The sequence below is a fragment of the Ovis aries genome, chromosome 20, assembly GCF_016772045.2.
Source record: "Ovis aries strain OAR_USU_Benz2616 breed Rambouillet chromosome 20, ARS-UI_Ramb_v3.0, whole genome shotgun sequence".
NCBI lineage: Eukaryota > Metazoa > Chordata > Mammalia > Artiodactyla > Bovidae > Ovis > Ovis aries.
The window spans coordinates 16853293-16873005 of NC_056073.1; the positions used below are offsets into that span (position 1 = coordinate 16853293).

At 57.7% G+C, this 19713-nt stretch overlaps 1 protein-coding gene across 1 annotated transcript in view; it reads left to right on the plus strand.

Moving 5' to 3' along the window:
- TTBK1 (tau tubulin kinase 1) overlaps positions 1–19713 on the plus strand; it is a 41624-nt gene that overhangs the window by 13114 nt on the left and 8797 nt on the right. Inside the window, exons 11-13 of the mRNA XM_027959193.3 lie at positions 920–1151; positions 1383–1561; positions 4172–4733. Of these exons, the coding sequence (XP_027814994.1) occupies positions 920–1151; positions 1383–1561; positions 4172–4733 (973 nt within the window). The remainder of the gene's footprint in view (positions 1–919; positions 1152–1382; positions 1562–4171; positions 4734–19713) is intronic.

Genomic DNA, 19713 nt, shown 5'->3' on the forward strand with positions numbered 1-19713 from the left:
AGTTCTTGACCTTTCTGGGGAGCAGGGATCCCTGAGTGAAGTTCCCCTGGGGTCCACAGTTTGGTGATCACACATGGCCAGGTCTTGAGCTCCAGCTCTGAGCCCCTGTAGGGCTCAGAAAAGAAATTTAATAGCCCCTGACCTCAAAATGCTCTCAGTTGAGTTGAGGATGTTTGTAATCAATGAGTCGGCGAACTCAGATCCAAGTGAAAAGCACAGAGACTGAGTGGCCCAGGGAGGGGCCAGAGTGAGAAGGTCTCCCCCTGCCCCACCATCCCAGGAGTGAGCCAGGGGACCTGCTGGGGAGACTCGACAGGACTTGCCGGCACACGTGGTGCCAGTTCTGTGACGACGTTGCTCGAGGAACTCCAAAGTGATTCTTTCTTTGGACCCATTTCCTAATCTCTAGGGCTTCCCAGGTGGTGCTAGTGGTAAAGAAACTCGCCTGCCCGCGGGTTTTATCCCTGGGTCGGGAAGATCCCCTGGAGAAGGAAATGGCTCCCCACTCCTGTATTCTTGCCTGGAGAATCCCATGGACAGAGGAGCCTGGCGGGCTACAGTCCGTGGGGTCGTATGGAGTCAGACATGACTGACACAACTTAGCAGGCATGTATGCCTAGTCTCGAGGAATCAGGCCAGCAAACTGCAGTAGGGAGCTGGCAGGGCCACAAAGCAGCGAATCTCCTAAATAAACAGGTGGTGCTGTAGCCCGCCTCCAAGCCTCTGCCCACCAGAGCCACCTGAGGGTACCATGGTCCCAGAGGGTGTACGAACCAGAGATGGAGATGGGCCTATGGACGCCCCCAACCTGCCGGACCTCTCCTGTGCCCCCGCCCAAGGGTGGTGGGTGGTCTCCAGGGCTAGAGGAGAGGGCAGCCCCCCACCAGCCTTGCCCACGGCCCCCTCCTGGCCTCCACAGGGTGGTCAACGTGACGCCAGTGCCCGGTGACCTGCTCCGGGAGAACACCGAGGACGTGTTACAGGGCGAGCACCTGAGTGACCAGGAGAATGCACCCCCGATCCTGCCTGGTCGGCCCCCTGAGGGACTGGGTCCCAGCCCCCACCTTGTCCCCCACCCTGGGGGTCCCGAGGCTGAAGTCTGGGAGGAGACGGATGTCAACCGGAACAAACTCCGGATCAACATTGGAAAAGTAACTGCAGCCAGGGAGGGCGACATGGGTGGCCTTCTCCCCCTGCCCCCTTGCTCCCCACCCGTGGCTCCCTCTCCCCAGCCACCTGCCTGCTCGCCCTGCCTCCTTGGCCTGGCGCCCTCCCAGAATCACTGGCACCCAGTGCTTGGACCTCCCACTCCCTCCTTCGCCCCGAAAAAACCATGGCCCCACAGCCGCCCCATCAGCTCATGGGACTCCCCTGTCCTGCAGACCCCCGCTGTGGTGGAGGAGGAGCAGAGCCGTGGTGTGGGGGTCCCCAGCTCCCCGGTGCGGGCTCCCCCAGACTCACCGACAACCCCAGTCCGTTCTCTGCGCTACCGGAGGGTCAACAGCCCCGAGTCCGAGAGGCTGTCCACGGCGGATGGGCGGGTGGAGCTGCATGACAGGAGGTGAGTCTGGAGCCAGGGGTGTGGTCCGGGGTCCCTGGCACCCCCCCATCAGCTTCCCACAGCTGGTCTGGAGGAAGGGTAATTTCCAGGCAGAGGTGGGGGACCCTGGAAGGGTTATGAGATTTACTCTTGGGATTGGGGACTTGGTTAGCAGTGACCAGCCCTGGAGAGGGGGTGGGGGTGTAGAGGGCCCAGCTTAGGCCACGAAGGGGTGTGGGGTCCGGGACAGGCATAGGAGGAGGAGAAGGCTGAGATGGTAGGTGGGCGTGCTTCCAGAACGTTTTTCCCTAGGGACTAATTACAGAGGAGCAGCTGGGGAAGCTTCCTCCAGCTCCAGGGGAGGGGCCTGGAGAAGATTCAGCGGGTGTTGGGGGTGTTTGAGGAGGAGACAGACCAAGCTCTGGGGATCAGGGCTTGGGAGTCTGAATGTCAGGGAGGGAGGAGGGACCTGGTTGATGTGAGGGAGTGTTGAGAGCCAAGGTGAGCCTTTAGGATGTGGGATGAGAGTGGCTGGTGGAGCTCGGTGGCCCAGGGACCGGGGTGGATCCTCATCTGGTGGGTGAGACTACCTCGGGTGGAGAGACGACCCCACCTCCCTTGGTTTAGGGGCTTTACAGCGAGGCAGGGGCCTTCTCTACACCAGGAAAGGAGTCGCTGCCCGAGGCCCAGAATCCAGAGCCCCAAACTGGATTCTGCCTCAAACTGCACTCCACCTCCGGGACGGGCACAGCGCCCCTCTGGGGTGCTCGAGACAGGACAGTCGTGTGCCAGTCCCTCTGGTGACCCCAGGACAGGGGGACGCAGGCCCTGTCCAGAGGGAGCCGTCAGCTCTCACACACACACTCATATCCACAGACACTCACACTCTCACAGGTTGAATCCCCGGATAGAAGACCGCATTTTCCTCCCAGTCGCCCTGAGGGTTCAGGAAACAGGGAGGAGTGAGGAAGGGCAGTTTGGAAGGGAGATGAGTGGAGGAGGGAGGTGGGAGATGCCCTGAGCAAAGACAGTCCTGGAGAGCACCTTGGTCTGACCCGGAGTGAACCCTTGTTTCAGGAGAGGAGAGGGTCAAGGGGAGATTTTCTGGAAGGGAAGGGCCAGGATCTCAAGCAGGGCAGAGGGTTGGGGGGCTCTGGGGCACGAGGGAGCAGGAGAGTGTATGAAGCAGATGGGATCAGGGTGTGCCCCGCCCTGCTTGCTTCAACCACCCCCAACCCCATCTTCAGCCTCTCTCTCCTTCATGTCCATCAAAACAAGCCATGCTCTTAAGTGACGTCAGCCACTTAAATGGGAGTATGAATGTAAGACCCGGTGACCTTCCTTTGTTTTTTTTTTAAGTTTATGAACAAATCGATAAAAATGCTGTGCAGATTAGTGTTGGCAGGACTCACATAGGCCAGGGTGGAAGGATGCTGAGAAAGGCCGACAGGAGGCTTTGATCTGTACCACTCCCCTCACAGGCTCGATGCTGGGAGGAGGATGGCAGTCAGCCCCCTGCCCACAGCCTGAGTGTGAGTGAGTTCTCTGCCGTTCTCAGCAGGGCACCCTGGAATGTGAGGGAGGACAGTTCTTCCTTGTGTAGCATTCCTGAGGAATATCCTCACCTTGGGGCCAGTAAACCCCAGTTGAGAACCTCAGCAAGCCACCTGAGATTCACAGCACAGGTTAAGATAACAACGAAAGAGATGTCCCCAGGTAGAATCAGTGTCCCAGAGGCAAAAGCCAGAGGGGACCCAGCCCCTGACTGGCAGAACTCATCACCTCCTGGGGCGGCAGACTCATAAACACACACGTGCTGTGACGTGAGGGGACACAGGCAGCCCTGGAAGGGCAAACTAGTCCCCCGCCAGGGCAAACTAGCCCCCCATCAATGCAGGAGGGAACAGCTCCCTATAGGAGGTGACACCAAGCTGGGGTGGACAGCCCAAGGTGGAAGGGCAGGCCGTGTGCGGAGAGTCGCATTTATAAAGGCACAGAGGTGTGAAAAATTTAGGAAAGAGCAGATGACTTTGAGATGGGTCTGGCTAGGGGAAATGGGAAACAGGGCCTCTGCCTGGCTGCCAGGGGCCTTGAATGCCAGACTAAGGCGTGCGGACTTTGTCCTGGGCTGGTGGGGGGGGGGGAGGGGGCGGTCAAGGGAGTGTTTATTGGAGGTGGTGCAACCAGCCAGGTAGGCCTGAAGGGTGATGGTAGAAGAGGCCAGAAAACCATCAGCACACTCGAGGGCCAGGTGGATGTGTTTGTCTTGGGCACATCGGGCGCAAGCCTGGGTGGGGTGGAAGCCCTTGCTGGGCAAGCATCAAGTTATCTTTAGGAAGATCCAAATTTCTGGGAGGGCTCTGGAGGACAGTGTTCCTTGAGCCCAAGAATTTTACTTACTGCGTGTTTAGATTCCTGGAACATAGTAAGCATTCAAAAATGTGTGTTGAATGAATGCATGAGCTCTTTGCAAGGACTGAGGTTGGAGGGTGGCAACCCAGGAGGTGGCTGAGCCTGGCCCGGGGTGGGAGAAGGGCAGAGTCAGGAGGTCCCAGTCATAGGGCTCCACCTTGGGGTCCTTGGGGATCCAGAGAGGCCAGGCACTGAGCCCCACGTTGGGTGGCTTTGCAGGTCACGGATGGATCTGCCTGGCTCACCCTCGCGCCAAGCCTGCTCCTCGCAGCCGGCCCAGATGCTGTCAGTGGACACAGGCCACGCCGACCGGCAGGCCAGCGGCCGCATGGACGTGTCAGCCTCTGTGGAACAGGAGGCCCTGAGCAACGCCTTCCGCTCGGTGCCACTGGCCGAGGAGGAGGACTTCGACAGCAAGGAGTGGGTCATCATCGACAAGGAGACGGAGCTGAAGGACTTCCCCCCGGGGGCTGAGCCTAGCACGTCGGGCACCACAGACGAGGAGCCCGAGGAGCTGCGGCCGCTGCCCGAGGAGGCCGAGGAGCGGCGGCGGCCAGTGCCAGAGCCCGCAGTCCGGCCCCGGGGACGTGGCATGCACACACTGGCTGAGGAGGACCTGCGGCTGACACCCGCCCAGCCCCCGCTACCCCAGCTGAGCCAGGCTGATGGCCGGTCAGAGACATCACAGCCCCCCACACCTGGCAGCCCTTCCCACTCACCACTGCACTCCGGACCCCGCCCCCGACGGAGAGAGTCGGATCCCACGGGCCCGCAGAGACAGGTAAGGCTGGGCTCGCACCCCACTCCCCACCCCTGATGCCCGCAGTCCTGGCGTGCAGCTGAGAATGCTCCCGTATGCTCCCTGGGGGCTGCCGGCTAGCACCCACTGTTTGCAGCCGTGATGAAGGGAGACAGGTTTAAGGGTCTGCAAGCATGACTGTGGGGGGCAGGGTTCTAAGTGGAGTGTCGCCTTCGGGGCAGCGTCAGCCAAGTGACAAAACAGGAGAAAGACCTCCCAGAGCATGGGGACAGGGTGTGCAAAGGCCCACAGGTGGCAGTCAGACACTGATCGGCTTGTTGCAGCAGACGAGGCTGCAAGCTGGGTCCCGGGGCCCCGTCTGGGAGGGCCTTGGCCTTGGGGCTGGATTCTGAAGGCTTGGTGAGCCGCTGAGGACAGAGGAGCCTGGCGGGCTGCAGTTCATGAGGTTGCAGAGTCGAACACCGTGGAAGCAACGTAGCACGGCATGGCATGGCAGGCTTTTAAGCAGGGGTGCGACAGGATGACACTGATACTTTTGAAGGGTCCCTCTGGCTGCTGTGTGGAAAATGGATCGAAGGGGCACAAACCTATCAGTAGGAAGGCCACAGGGCAGGTGCAAGGCCACAGGGCAGGTGCAAGGCCACAGGGCAGGCGCAAGGCCACAGGGCAGGCGCCAGCAGGAGAGCGCCCTGGTGGCGTGGAGCAGGGTGGGGACTCTGGATGTGGGGCAGAGTGGATGGAGCCTGGGGGTGTTGGGGAGAGGACCAAGGGAGTTGCTGCTGACACCGGCGTTCTGGGTGGGCAGTGGTACTGTCACTGAGTGGTTTCAAAAGGAGCATCAACTCAGATTTGGACACAATGACCTCATGGTACCTGGGGGATGTCCACTGTGGAGGAACTGGGGTCCAGGAAAGAGATCTCAGTGAGAGATATGGGTCTGGGGATCTCGTAGTCCGCAGGAGTGGGTGGCGTCACTCAAGAGGACTATGTGGAGTGGGGAGAGCCCAGGGTGGAGGCAGAGCTGGAAAACATTCACACCTTGAAAAAGAGTGAGACGAAGGGGCGAGGACACCTGGGGAGAGGGCTCCTGGAGTCGCGAAGGAGCTTGCTGAAGTGGGGCGAGGGCAGCTGGGGGTGTGCTGTGGTCAGAGCGGGCTCTGTGCTGAGGGTGAGCTCTGAGAGCCAGGATGTCGGACAGTGATGGGGAGGGAAGGAGCCAGGGCAGGAAGGACCCTAAACTGGGCACAGGGGCCGGCATGTTGGGAGCCCTGGGAGGACCTGGTCAGGTTGCCCTGGTGCCTTCTCGTGTGGGAGGCCTAAGGGACAGGACAGGATGGGCAGAGAGGGACCTAGTGGTGGCTGCATCATAAATGCTGGGGTGAGGGGCCACAGCACGTCTCATGGTATTCTAGTTATTATTATTTTTTTGCAAATACGGGGTGTCCGAACAGGCAGAAGGTCCCTGGCCTGCTCGGGTTTCTCTGTGTGGTGCAGAGACTGACCTCTGACCCAGGAAGTGGCTCCACCACTCACCCTGGGTGCTGACTGGGGTCCATGTCCCCTCAGAGGACTGGGGAGAGCCAAGGAAGTGATGCTGGAGGGCTCACGGCCCACGTGTGTTCCCCTCGACTGTCCCGTGTGGGGGCCTGCACGTGGAAGGCTCTGGGAGATGCCAGGTGCAGGGCCGGTTCCACTGAGTGCTCAGATCAGGAGGCCTGGGCAGGAGACCCCGGTGCCCTGCAGGAGGTGGCTCCAGACAGGATTGTCTTCAGGCCCCATCCCAGTGTGTAGAAGAGACAGTCTCTAACCTGAGATCCTGAGACTGTATGTCCTGGCCCTGTCGTGGGCACTGGAAAACTGGAGGCTCAAAAAATGAGGACCATGAGCCCCCACCCTGAGAGGTCCTAGCCAGCCTGAGTTGGAGGCTCAGCCAGGGCAGGGCTTGGGCAGCATGGCTATGTTGCTGACCCGGGCTCTGTTCCCATCAGAACCAGAACCAGGTAAGCAGGAGGTGGAGCAGGACCCGCCTGGGCTCCCTTGATCCTCTCTCATTCATTCATCGCCTCATCATTCCACACCTACTGCGCCTCTGTGTCAGAGACCAGAGGCATCAGAGATCAGGCACACAACAGGCTGGGCCCTCGGGAGGTGCAGAGTCTAGGAAGGGGGACAGATGGCGGTGGTGTGTGTGGGGTGGAGAGAAAGCCCAGAATTAAAGTCAGGAGGCTGAGTTTAGGACCTGGGCCCTTCCAGTCTCTTCCTGGTGACTGTAGGCCAGTGGGGTCTCAGAGTTGTGCAGCTGAGCCATCTGGGAGGTTTTTCTCACCTTCAGTTGCCCCCCTAGTCCTAGGAGTCAGCCTCACTTTGGGGAATTCCAGCCAAGGGGGTGAGATTTGGGGGAGCAGACACAGGCATGCTGTACGGTCAGTCTTGGGCTCAGGTCCTGCTGGTGGCAAGGATGGGCACTGCCCGTCTCAGCGAGCAATGGGGTCATGTGGGTCTGGATGGGGTGTTAGGTTGTGCGGGCCTTGGTTTCCCCACAATGCACAGAAGCGAGCTTGGGCAGAGTTCTACAGCTGCGTATGTGCTTTTCTGGGTGTGTGGGTGTGTCCGTGTATCCGCGCACACACGTGGGTGCACTTTCAGAGTGTCTGTAGAGCATGAGGTGTGCGGAGAACCCCGGACGTCTACAGTGTCCCAGCTGGCGGGGTAGTCGCCACAGTGATGGTTCTAATGAGAATAAACAGCAGCGCTGCTCCTGAGCTTCTGTATTCTTCCCACGTAGCCCTCACAGTGACACAGTGCAGAGGCCACCCCTGTTTACAGGGTGAGGAAACTGAGGCTCAGAGGAGCTAAATGTGTAGCCCAGGGTCACCAGCTGCTAAGGGGTAGAAGTGGGATTTGAATCCAGGCAGCTGGCTCTAGGGCTGTGCTCGGAGCCACAGTCTGAGGGCTGTGTGTTTAAGAGGATCAAGGACTTCCCTGGCGGTGGTTAGACATGTTCACTGCCAAGGATGCAAGTTCGATCCCTGGTCAGGGAACTAAGATCCCACAAGCCATGCAGTGCAGATCAAAAAAAAAAAACAAAAAACCAACAAGGCTGAATCTGGGACTTCCCAGGTGGTCTAGTGGTTAAGACTCTGTGCTCCCACTTCAGGGGGCGCAGGTTCTGTCTCTGGTTGGGGAACTAAGAACCCACAAGCCACGTGACAAAAAAAGAGAGAGAGGAACAAACAGTCCAGAGACAGCAGATGGTTGGTGCAGGGTCAAAAAGAGCCTTTGTGGTGTGTGGGTGTGTTTTGTGTTGCGTGTGCACACGTGTGTGCCTGCTGGCTGCGCCATGGCAGCAGGTGTGCCTGTGGGCATGTCGGTGTGTGTGGTGGTATCTCTGTGTGTGTCTGGGTGTGAGCACGTGGGGCAGGACATGTTTTGTCCGGCATTTCAGTGCAGGAGGGTGAAGCCTAGCCCTTCCTTCGCCGAGGGCAGGGGAAGAGGGAGGAGTGGACTGGCATTTTTTTTCCTTCTTTTGGTCTGGAAAGAGTCTTGAGCCTGGGTGAGGTCTCCACACCTGACTGCACATGGAATCACAGTTTGTGGAACTCCCTGCCGCATCCTGTAACATAACTAGATTAAGTGGCTCAGGGCAGGCAGGAAGTCCCTGTAGGGACCCCACCCTACAACCTTTGTGCAAGGAAGCCCCTCCGAGTCCCAGCTCTGTCTGCTCGGGGTCTGATGTATGAACTTCCTCCTAAAAGCAATCCTTAAAGACAGGAACACTTGCACGTCTGTCACCTACCCGCGAGGGGAGTAAAGACAAGGATAACGTGGAATCAGGCAGTCTTCGAGCATCTGTCGTTCTTTGGCATGCGGACCATGACACTTGAATTTTTTTTTTCTTACACACACCTTGATTTCTCCTCTCTGGAATTCACCGTGCAAATCAGAAGTGGCTGGGAAAGCTAGGCCAGAGGGGAGGGCAGTGGACAGAGTGTGGGATCTAGGGGAGGGATGTTTACCCTTCCTCACCAGTTGTCTCTGGCTGATAACCCAGCAGGTCAACATTTCCTGAGGACATGGACATTTGTTTGGCAGCCCCTAGAGCATTTCCCTGCCACGTGTGCAAGGGGCTGGGGGACAAAGATGAATCAGGCTCACAGGCAAGGGGGTAGGGTGAGGATGCAAAGGTGGAGACGGTGTTTACACTCAAGGGGCCACAGAGACATAACGGTGGACTCTTGTCTGCTTGGAATGGAGCCAGCCTGCCAGGAAGCTGGGGTGGCTTCACAGGTGTGACACTTCAGCTGGGCGCGGAGGATGGGGAGGTGGCCACAAGTGGTGCCTGGCCTGAAAGGGCCTTTGGCAGCTGACCAAACTCTGCCTGAGGTGCTGAACTGGAGCCCCCCACATGTGCTTTGAGAAGGGTGTGAGCAGTGGTGGGTGCCGCTGGCCCTCGGTATCACCACGTGGGCCGTGGACACCTAACCCTCCGTGCAGACAGGACTAGCTCAGAAGGATCCTAGACTTGGCCGCGAAGAAGCAGGAGGGGAAACCATGGCGAGTGTAGTGAGCATAAGGCGAGCCTACAGCAGATTCTCTCCCCCCTTTCCATGCCAGGCCCCTGGACCCCCCACTCAGTGGCCAGAGGGGCGCCCTCCTCCTCAGCCCTTTAGCCGCTGGCCCAGCAAGTCCTCACTGCGCCACCTAAAGCTCTGTAAACTGGCCTCAGTCCCAGGAAGAGCTTGGGGTCAGGATGGGCAAGGTTGGATGACAGCAAGTCGTCGTTTCTGTCCCCACATGCCTGGGACACGGAGCCCATTTTCTCTGTTCCCTCTGAGGGCATGAGAGCATGAGGGCATGGGTGGCCAGGTGAGGCGGCCAAGCCCTGCCACGTCTCTCAGCTTTAGACAGGGAAAAGCTGCCTGGGAGAAATGACTTCAACTGGCTCCTCCACCCCCCAGTCCTCTAAACTCTTTCTTCATTCTTGAGAGTGATAAACAGCTCACATGGCACAGCATTTACACCATGGCCCGCACTACTGTAAGGGCTTTGCATATTATAACACCTAATCCTCATAAGAAGAGTCTTAGGAAACCGTAGTTACCCCCATTGTACAGATGAGAAAGCTGAGGCATGAAGTAAAGTAACTTGCTCGAGGTCACCCAGGTATTAAGTGGGGGAGTTGGAATTCAAACGTGTAGTCGGACTTAAGAGTCCTTCCCTTCTGCCACCTTGTCACTGAGACTCTGAGCATGGGGGCAGGGTTGTCATCACAGAGGGCACTTAGCTGGTGTTCTCTCGACCTCATGAAGGGCACAGAGTCCAGCTGGGGAGACAGATGGTGCACAGATGCCAATACAGTTTAGAGCGGTCTTTCTAGGGGGAGGGGGCAGGATTTCCCCAGCCCAGAGGGAACTCCAAGAGCTAAGCCAGGAAGGCTTCCTGAAGAAGGTGAGTGAGCAAGGTCTCTGGCAGGAGACCATGGTGTGAGGAGGCGGCGGGGAAGGGCGTTGGAGGCCGAGCCTAGGGGGTGAGGCAGAGCGGGAGGGTCCGCCCCTGCCCACCTGCCCGAGACCCAGCGCCGCAGGGGCTGTCAGCGGTGGGTGGCCCCCGAGACGGAGCTGTCGATCGAGTCTGTGCCTGACACCTCTTTCCCCTCCACTCTTTTGGTCTCTTTCAGTTGGAGGAGGACAGACTCTCGGGGCACTCCCTCCCGCGGTACAGCCCCCTGCGACGACTGGCGTCCTCCGTGTTCTCCTCCTCCACGCTGGAGACCGAGCATTACCCTCACCCTGGCGGCGGCGGCTCCTCCGGTTCCCTCATTCAGCGCAGCCGCTCGGCGGAGAGCAGCCCCGTGCGGGCGCCCCACCGGCGCCACGCGCCCCTGGCCGCCGGCAACCACAGACTCGTGCCCTCGGTGCTCCGCATCTCGCGGTCACAGCTGCAGCAGGTGTGGGCCCGTTTCACCCACAAGACCTAGGCTGGGCCCCCCCCCTCCTGGAGGGGGCAGGTGGGGGGGGTGGGGAGCAGGCAGAGACCGTGGTTCCTTCCCAGGAGGCAATAATCACACACTCACACACCCCGACCCTCCCTGTCATGCAATACAGCCCCTATAACGTTGGCCCAAGGTACTGTAACCCCCCACCCCTCGCCCCTTCCATCGACTCCCTCTGCTTGGTGCCAGCCAAATGGTGCAGGGAGGGGTGGGGCTGTTGGTGCAGTTTCTGGGACAGGACAGGGGCCCTGGGCTGGAGCCACCAGTGGGTCCAGAGTCCAGTGGAAACCAAGGTGTCAGGGAGAGGCGTGCTGGGTCAGAGTCAGTCTGGGAGGGCGCGTGTTCTGTTTAATCTGTGATCTCTTGGCATGGCTGGGCATGGTCCACCCTTGGGGAGGGGGTGCCAGGAGATGGCCCCTTTTGGTGTGCTGTGTCTCTGTCTCCCTGGGCAGGGCAAAGTGTGTGGCCCTGTGTATGAGATAGGGGCCTGGCCAGCCAGCTTTGGGGTTTGGTGGGAAAGTGCCTCTATACTCAGTGACGTGGGAGGAAGTGGCCCTGTGACCCAGTGAGCCCTTCCCAGGCCACAGTCACGGAGGACAGTGCCCTGCCTTCCTGCATCTCAACCCAGGAGTCCTGGAGCTCAGCCCACTGTAGGCTGCTCCTCCCCCAGGGCATATGTTGCCTGGCCCAGCTCCTTAGGAGCTGGGGAGGGACGCACAGGGAGGGGTCTGGGTTCTGCCCCTCAAAGCGAGCTGGGGCCTCGGGTGATGGACCCTGCCTAGTAGCAGTGGCAGCGAGGGTGGTTGTTAAGGATGAGGTGAGACCCGTGAGCTCAGGACAAGTTCCAGACAGCAGCAGTCCCACCACTGCCCCTCTTAGAGGGTGACCCCTTCCAGTGGGTGCTCAGCCAAGCTTTTTGGTCCCCAGGGGTGCTGGTGAAGACAGAACACCTGGTAGGCTGATCAGAGGGGGATTGGGAGACAGGAGGGGGATCAGGATGCCAGATTGCTCTTTCTGCCTGTTTCTCAGCACCCGACCTGTCACTGCAGGGACCCCAAGGTCCTCTGTCTTCATTCCTGCTCATGTCATCCAGTACCTCTGTTCCCCTGGGGAATGAGGCAGTGGTGAAGATGGCTCCAGGAAGGGCAGGGCCAGTACAGGAAGGGGAGAGGAGGAGGCCTGAAGGCCCGCAAAGTGTTTATTGCAGCAAGGTTGTCTGTGTGTGTGTGCTTGTATGCTGGTACACTTACGAGCATGAGTGTGGTTTTGTATGGGAATGTCTGCATGTGGCAGGGTTGCCATGGATAGATGCTCAGGCTGTGCCCTGCACAATTCTATGGAGTGCCAGTTACATAGCCCCTGATGTGAATGGCACCCACTGAAGTTGCCCAGTGCTGCAGTTCTGTGTGGGTGGGTGTGTATGAGTGTGAGTGTGTGTGTCTCTTAGGGGTCAGAAAGATGATTGTGTAATGCTTGGTAGTTTCCTATGTACCTACTATCATCCCAGCTCCTCTTTCTCCCTCCTTCTTCACTTGATGTCTGCTTCCCTCCCAACTTATCTCCCTTCATCTCCTGTCTCTGGTTCCAACTAGGGGTGCCACAGTCAGTGAACAGTGCCCTGAGCCAAACTGTTCTCATAGGTGGTTCACCCATGTGAGCCAAGCCCAACCCACCTCACTCCTTTCTCCAAAAGTATAGCTTAAGGGTAGCTGGGCCACGAGCACCCTCCCCGTTTGGGAATGGAAGCCAAAGTGGGACCCACCTCCATCCTGACTGCTCATTTTTGAACCTCCCCAGGTCCAAGACTCTGTTGCCCTCTGGGCTGTTTTGGGTGGCTCTGCACCCTGTGATGGCAGAAGGCAGAGGAGGGGTCAGGGTAGACCCTGGAAGAAAAGAGAGAAAAATCAAAGCACAAAGTTGGGAGGTGGGATGGCCAGTAGCCCCACTCCCCGCCTTCTGGCACTGCCCACCTCCCTCCCCGCTCTCCTCTGGGCGGGCAGGCGGGTGGCAAGTGGCAGGGGCTGAAATGAAAGGGAGTCTGTCCACCAGCCACTCCACAATCAGCAGCAGTGGGGGCAGGGCCCCCGCTGTCTGGGATGAGATGAAACCAAGCCCTCTGTTATCCGGCATTTCCTTTCAGAGGGTTCTACTACCTGACCCTGAGCACAGCTCCCACACCATGACCAGAGCCCTGCGGTACTCTAAGATCCCAAAGTGCCTTGTGACCTATCAAAGATGACGGCACTAGCTTCAGCCTCGATTTAGCATCAGACACGTATTGGGGCTTCCCTGGTGGCTCAGCTGGTAAAGAATCTGCCTGCAATGCAGGAGGCCTGGGTTCCATCCCTGGGTTGGGAAGATCCCCTGGCGAAGGGAAAGGCTACCCACTCCAGTATTCTGGCTTGGAGAATTCCATGGACAGTCCATGGGATCACAAAGAGTCGGACACAGCTGAGCAACTTTCACTTTCACTTCTTCAGTGTTTCCAAAGGTTTTGGAGGTGGGGAATCCTGTTTAGCATTCCCAAAGTAGCTGAGTTTTTCAAACACACACATCCCAGAAATGACTATTGTGGGAAAGAGTGTGTCCTTTAAAGATCACGACTCAAAAACATTTTGTCCTTTGCAGGACATCTTTTTATATGCCCTCCGTAGTGGAGGAGAAACTGTCTTATAAGCCATAAAGCTCTGAGCTAACCAGAAGTGGTCTTAAGACCAGGAAGTGGTCTTGGTATTATTACCTTTTGAGGGTAGCTCTGACTTTTAGAACATCTAAGGCTATTTGAAGCCACGTGTGCTGAAGCAAGTTCATGTGAAGCGCAGCAGATCCCTGTGTGGTTTGGAGTCCAGTTGCCTGTCTCTGGGTCCTGGGCTGGGTAGGGAAGTTGTGAGCCCAGAGTGTTGTCAAGCTTTTTTCTTTTAGGGTTTCCTAAGGAAGATGCCAGAGTGTTTCAAGAAAAGATACCCTGCCTGGGGCAAACGCATAGCCTCCCCAAGGTCAGCTTTGAAAAGGAGCAGCACTCTTTATTGCATTGGAAGAGGCTATTTTTGTACTTAAAAGTCACACCCTGCATGTAGTGGTGGCTTCCAATTATTAATTAATCTATTTTATTTAACAGTTACTGGCACACAGAGCTTATCATGTGCCAGGCAGTGATCTAAGCACTTTATAAAAATAACTCATTTAATCCTCATAATAGCCTAGGAAGTAGATCCCAGTATTATCTGCATTAAATGGATTAATCAGAATATATAATTTACAAAAGCATATTAAAAACCCCCGCCAATGCCGAATAACTGAGGACTTGTTTGACAGGAGTTTTAAAGTGTTTCAGTCTGTGTATTGGTCTGTTTATTATTTACTGTCCTTACTGGTTGGCCCTTCCTTGCTCTATTGAGGAAGAAGGAAGTTATCTATGAATCAGACTCTCCTTCCTTCTCCATCCCACCTGGGCATGGGATGGAGTTGGGGGTGGATGGGTGGTCACTCCAGAGTTCTGGGGTTGGTTGAAATGGCTGGACTCTGTCTCTCCAGAGACCCCCAACCTCTCAGTCCCATATGGCCCCAAGCATGCCCATGGCAGCTCTGGGGATTAGGTGGGTGGAGTAAGAGTTCCAGTGAGAAAGCAGGTGCTCAAAACCATGTCCTCAGTGGTATCGGTTGGGGTCCCTGGGGTCAGGCTCACAGGCAGGGCAGATACTGGCACCCATACCACTGACCGTGGAGATTTGAGATGCGTGTCACCAACTCATCTCAACTCATGTCAATAGGAGCCAAGCAGTGTCAGGGAGCGGGCACTTGTGGGGACTGTGGTAAACAAAGGGACCCCCACCATCCTCAGCTCAACCAACTGTTGCCAGTATCTTCCACCTTTAATGTGAAATCTTGCTATTTTTAAATATTGGCATCTAATTTTTTTAAAAAACAACTTTTTAAAGAAAAATCACTGTGTGAGCGAAACAAAATTGGTTTACAAGCAGAGACCCTGAACTCAGTTTGTAACCTCTCTGAGCAAACTCTCTGAGCCTGAGGATCCCCCTACTCCCATCTATCCAAAGCTGTAAGCACTCAAATGGGGACAGTGTTCTTCCCCAGGAACACAAACTGGGTGGGCTTCTTAAGAACAGGCAGCTCATGACCAGTGGGGATGTGTGGTGTGTGCTGTGTGTACATGTCAGTGAACTCATGGTGTGTATGCCTAAGTGTGTGTGTGGGCCAATGGGTTTGTTCATGTTAAGTGGGGTCCTCCTCAAAGGACCAGCATTTTTTCTCTGTAAGACAGGATCCTAGGTCAGTGAAAAATGCACTAGTATTCTCAGTAATGAATAGACACCCCCACCCACTTAAGGCAGCTTGGGTCACAGCAATAACCAGTCAACACTCACCACAACCTCTAGCATCCCAATCCCAGCCATCTCCTTTGCAATTCCAGCTGTGGAGAAAAAAGGAATGGCCCTGCCCAGCATAAGGAGGAATGGTGGAATCTCTGAGCCATGCTGGTACATTAACCCTTGCTCTCCCAGCCAGGAGGGGCAGGTCCCTTCAACCCCAGGAAAACCTGTGTTCCTCTTTGTAGGGAGTGCCAGGACCCTCCTTTGCTATTTCTCCTCTGCCCTGTTTAGGTCCCCTTTTCTGGGGAGGGGTGGTGCTGTCTGCCCAGGCAGTGGTTGGGAGGCCTGGGCCACTGGGTGAGCAGAGGAGCCGTGGCAGTGTGTCTATACTGGGTGATCAGAGGGGAGGACCCTGCGTAGGGAGGCTCTGGGGGTCACTAGCTATGGAAGCATAGAGAACGCGATATCCCCTGCTGTCGTCAGGTTGGTTTGGTACCTGAGGATGGAGGCATAGACCTCTAAGGAAAGCCTGAACACCACCCCACCCCACCCCCAAATTCCACTGGATTCCACCCCATAGGGCAGGAATCAGCCCACCCCCATGGGCAGTCCTTGGTGACAAGGAGCGTGGCAGATCACTCTCCTTAAGTTGGGGGGCACGTCCCCAAAGTTTGCATTATTCCTATTAGGGACAGAGGTGCCCCCAGGACTGGTGGGGTCAGCCTCTGAAAATTTTAAAGCATCCTTCTCCCTAAGGGAGAGGCTCCTAGACTGAGGACCACAACCCTCAAACATCCCCAATGGTTTCCCACACCACCCAGTGGGCTTCCCAGTTTAGGGAGCCCCTGGGCCTGAACTGCGACCCCAGCCCTCAAGTGAAGAGTTGAGAAGCCGTGGGGAGGAGGGGCAGTGAAGCCCAAAGGACTATGGAAACCTTCCGAGACCTCTGCTTCCACTTGGTTCCGCCGTGCGTCCCACCACCTACCCTCCCTTTTACCCGCATAGGCTGTGGGGGTGCGGGGTCTGGGGTTCACCTTGCCACGACTAACAGGCTCTCTCTCTCTGCTACACACACACACAGACACACACACAGACACACACACAGACACACACACACACAGACACACACACACATACACACACACGTAGCTGCGCGCACACTTCATGCACTCTCCAGACAACAGACTAGCGGCCCGGCCCAGGAGAGCACGAGGATCGTGTTTCCGGGCCCCTCTGGCAGGTTTATCACTATATTGGGACCCTCATCCCCTACATTCCCTTCTGTCCCCGCCCCCGCGGCCGTTGCACCACGAATGTATGTTCCAGTCTTTTTAACTAGCTGCTACGCGGCGTGACCAGGCGACCGCCCGGCCTCCGAGCCCCCCAGCTCGAGCCACGCCGGTCACGTCGCCAGAGTACTCCTCCCGGGCGCCCCCGGGCGTCAGCCTCTGCTCCCCGCCCCGCCGAGCTGCCTGCTGCTAAAGTCCTCCCCGGGTTCTCGCCCCCCAGCCGCCCGCCGCCTCCCTCCCCGCCCCGCGCTAAGGTTGAGTTGGCTCCCCTCCGCCGGCTCTGGGCCGCCGGGTCCCCGGCCCGGGGTGGGGCGGGGCGGGTGTGAAGGCTCGCCCCTCCGTGCTCCAGGGCAGGGTGCTGACTAGGGCTGGGAGAGGGAGCTGGCCAATTCCTGGGCTTCAAGAGCCCGGGTCGCCCACACCGGATTCCTGTTACCTCACCGCCTACAGGGCTGCGCCCTCCTGTCCCTGCCCCAAATAAATTGGCCTTGCAATTGGATGCCAAAGAGCCCAGAGTTGAGGGGGAGCCAAGCTTTGAGCCTAGGTCTCTCAGAGCCACCCAACACCCCCCTTTTGGCCCCAGCCCCAGCTTCTGTGTCTCCTGCCCCACCCAACTTACACCACAGAGGGCCCTGGGGGTCCCCAAACACGCCCCCACTTCCAGCTCTTCTCTCTCCCCATCCCCGCAAATAAAACTCAGGGACCAACATCTGCTTCCTTTGCACTTGCTCCGTCGACTCCTTCCTCACCCCCACCCCCAGCCACTTTGAGGGGCTTCGGTGGAAGAGGAGAGAGGTTCTGGGCCCTTGTGGCTATCAGTATTGAATGAGGAGAGGGCTGGCCCCTGCCCCGCTGGGAGGTTTGACTGGTGGGATGGGGGAAGCTCGGCCCGAGGGCCCAGCGCAGCCTTTTCCCTCCAGGGGCCCCCTTCCAGCGTTGGGAGGCAGGGATGGGAAGGGGGTTGGCGAGAGGTTCCTCCTGGAGGTCCCGAATCCAGCCTGTTTATTCCTGGGCCTCCCCATCCCATCATAACTCCCGCCCCCCATTTTGTACTGCAATAATACTGTATTATAAGCTTGCACTATTTCCCGACCCTGGCCAGCCATAAGCATGCACGAAAAACTTCAAAACCACACACACGCGAAGATGGGACGCTTTTTTTTTTTCTTTCTCTCTCCGGGGTGTGTCCTCAGTGTACAGAGTGGCGTCAGGGCCCCCACCCCCACCCCAGGGCCCAGGTAGAAGCGCATGCACTGAGCCCCTGCCCCTAGACTGCGAGTACTGTACAAATCCAACACTTGAAACCGGAACCCACACGAGCGGCGCCGCCGGCGTTGGGGGGAGGGGGTAGGACACGGACTCTGCACCCCGCGCACTCGGCCACACAGGGCGGGGGTGGGGGGCGCCCCGCCGTCAGGCGTCGCTGTGCAAGGGATCTTGTGCCTTTTAAAGTCCCTGTATGTTGATGCAGACAATCCGGAGAGCTTGTGTACTACCAAATTCTGATTAAAGACGCCTTCCAGGAACCTGCGCCTCGCCTGCTTTCTTTCCTCCTCCTCGTTTCTAACCCACCCACCCACGCACCCCCCAGTTCTGGGGTCGCAGGACTGCGCAGAGGCCAGGGGCTAGTCTTTTGCTGACTCGGAGTGGTGGATGGGGTGTGGCAAATTTCAGATCAATGGATTCAGCCCCACTCCTACCTTAGCCAGCAGCTAAGACAGGCCAAAGTAGGGAGAGGGAGGGAACCCTAGAAAGTTTCAACCTAGTTGGACTTGAGCAACACTTACTGCTGCGGCTGGCTAGCGGTCTCCTTTCATCCCGAGGAGGGCTTTGGGGGTGGACTCTGGTCTCTGGCCTGACTGGAAATGGCCAGCTTGCTGGAGGGGGGATGGGGAGATGAAAGGTGGTAATCAGTTCTCAGTGGATCAGACAATTATGGCCAAGTGCATGGTGGGGGTGGGAAGCCAGAATAGCAGAGAACCCTGTGAGGAGACCTCAGGGAGCCTTCCCCTGCTCCCTGTCCCCTGCCCTGATGGGGGATCTGAAGGAGCCCCGGCATGGGGGAGAATGGTCTGTTGACGGGAATCAGTAAGAGACTGGATTGTGCAGAACCCAGGGAACTCAGGGGTAGAATGCCTGTTGAGGGAGAACTAGGTCAAGGAGAGGGTGGGACCAGAGAAGAGGGTGGCAGAGACTGTAGAGATTGCAGAGAGAGGGGGTTAAAGGGGAGGGGGCTCACCGTCTCACTGTCCCCCTGTCCCCCACCCCACCCCCACAGGCCTGCAGCCATAGCGCCCAAAGAGGAAGATACTAATATGTTTCCCCTTGGGGCCTAAAGCAAGTGTGGGGGCGAGAAAGGGCAAGCTACAGCTGCAGTTTTCACCCCCCAGGGCATTGAGAGGTCCTTGCCCTGGGGCAGCTGGGGTCAGGCACTGAGATCTGGGGTCAAGTGTATGAGGATCTGTAGAGACTGAGGGTAGCAGCTGTCTTCCCAGGTCATCTTACCCCTTTCACCCAGATGACTGCCATGGGCCAGGGTGCCGGATGTGGGTGGCACCCCTGGATGGAGGGTGAAGAGCAGAGGGAGGGCTCTTGGCCTGGCAGATGTGGTTTGAGTGTAGAGACCAGACAGATGGGGCAAAGACTGGGAAAGGCAGAGTCCAGCAGAGAAGGTACCATGCTGACCTCTCATCTCTGTCAGTCTAGGCAGTTTTGGCAATGGGAGTGGGGGTTCCTGTGGCCGGGGCTGGGAGGTATGTGCTGGGCAGCTGTTCTGGGGCTGGGGGGGCACTGCTGTGAGAGTCACAAAGCCCTCCCCACTGGGCAGTGAGGGTGGGGTGGGGGTGTCAAGAGCTCATAGTCCTCTTGTCCCCGGACAGCCCGCCTTGTTTGACCTTGGGACTGTGGACTGATGAGTCTGGGCTTTGGCCTGGGTCCAGGTCAGAGACTTGCTCAATGGGTGCTGTGTGCGGATGGGGGGTGTGGGGAGTAACCTGTCTCCAGTGTCAATAGCAGGGGAGTCAAGGCTGAAGAGAGCCTGGTTTTGCTGGCGGCAGGGTCAGTTTGGAGTCTGGTCCGTCTGCCTCTGTTCACTTTTCCGGCTGACTGGAGTAAACATGGACTTGGGCTGAGCTCTGAAGCTGACAAGGCCACATGCCTCTGCTTGGGGGCTCAGCGGATGTAGGGGGAGGGCTGAGGCTTTCATTCTCTCTGAGTGTCTCAGCCCCGAAGGCCTGCCTCCCCTCCTCCCACACCCTCAGCGCATCTGCCTTTGGCCAAACTCCATCCAAGTCACCAGGGAGCTGTGAAACAGATTTCTGGGCCTTATCTCTGACCTAGCAGAATCTGCGGAGTAGGACTTGGGGCTCCGTATTTTTAAAAAGCATCCT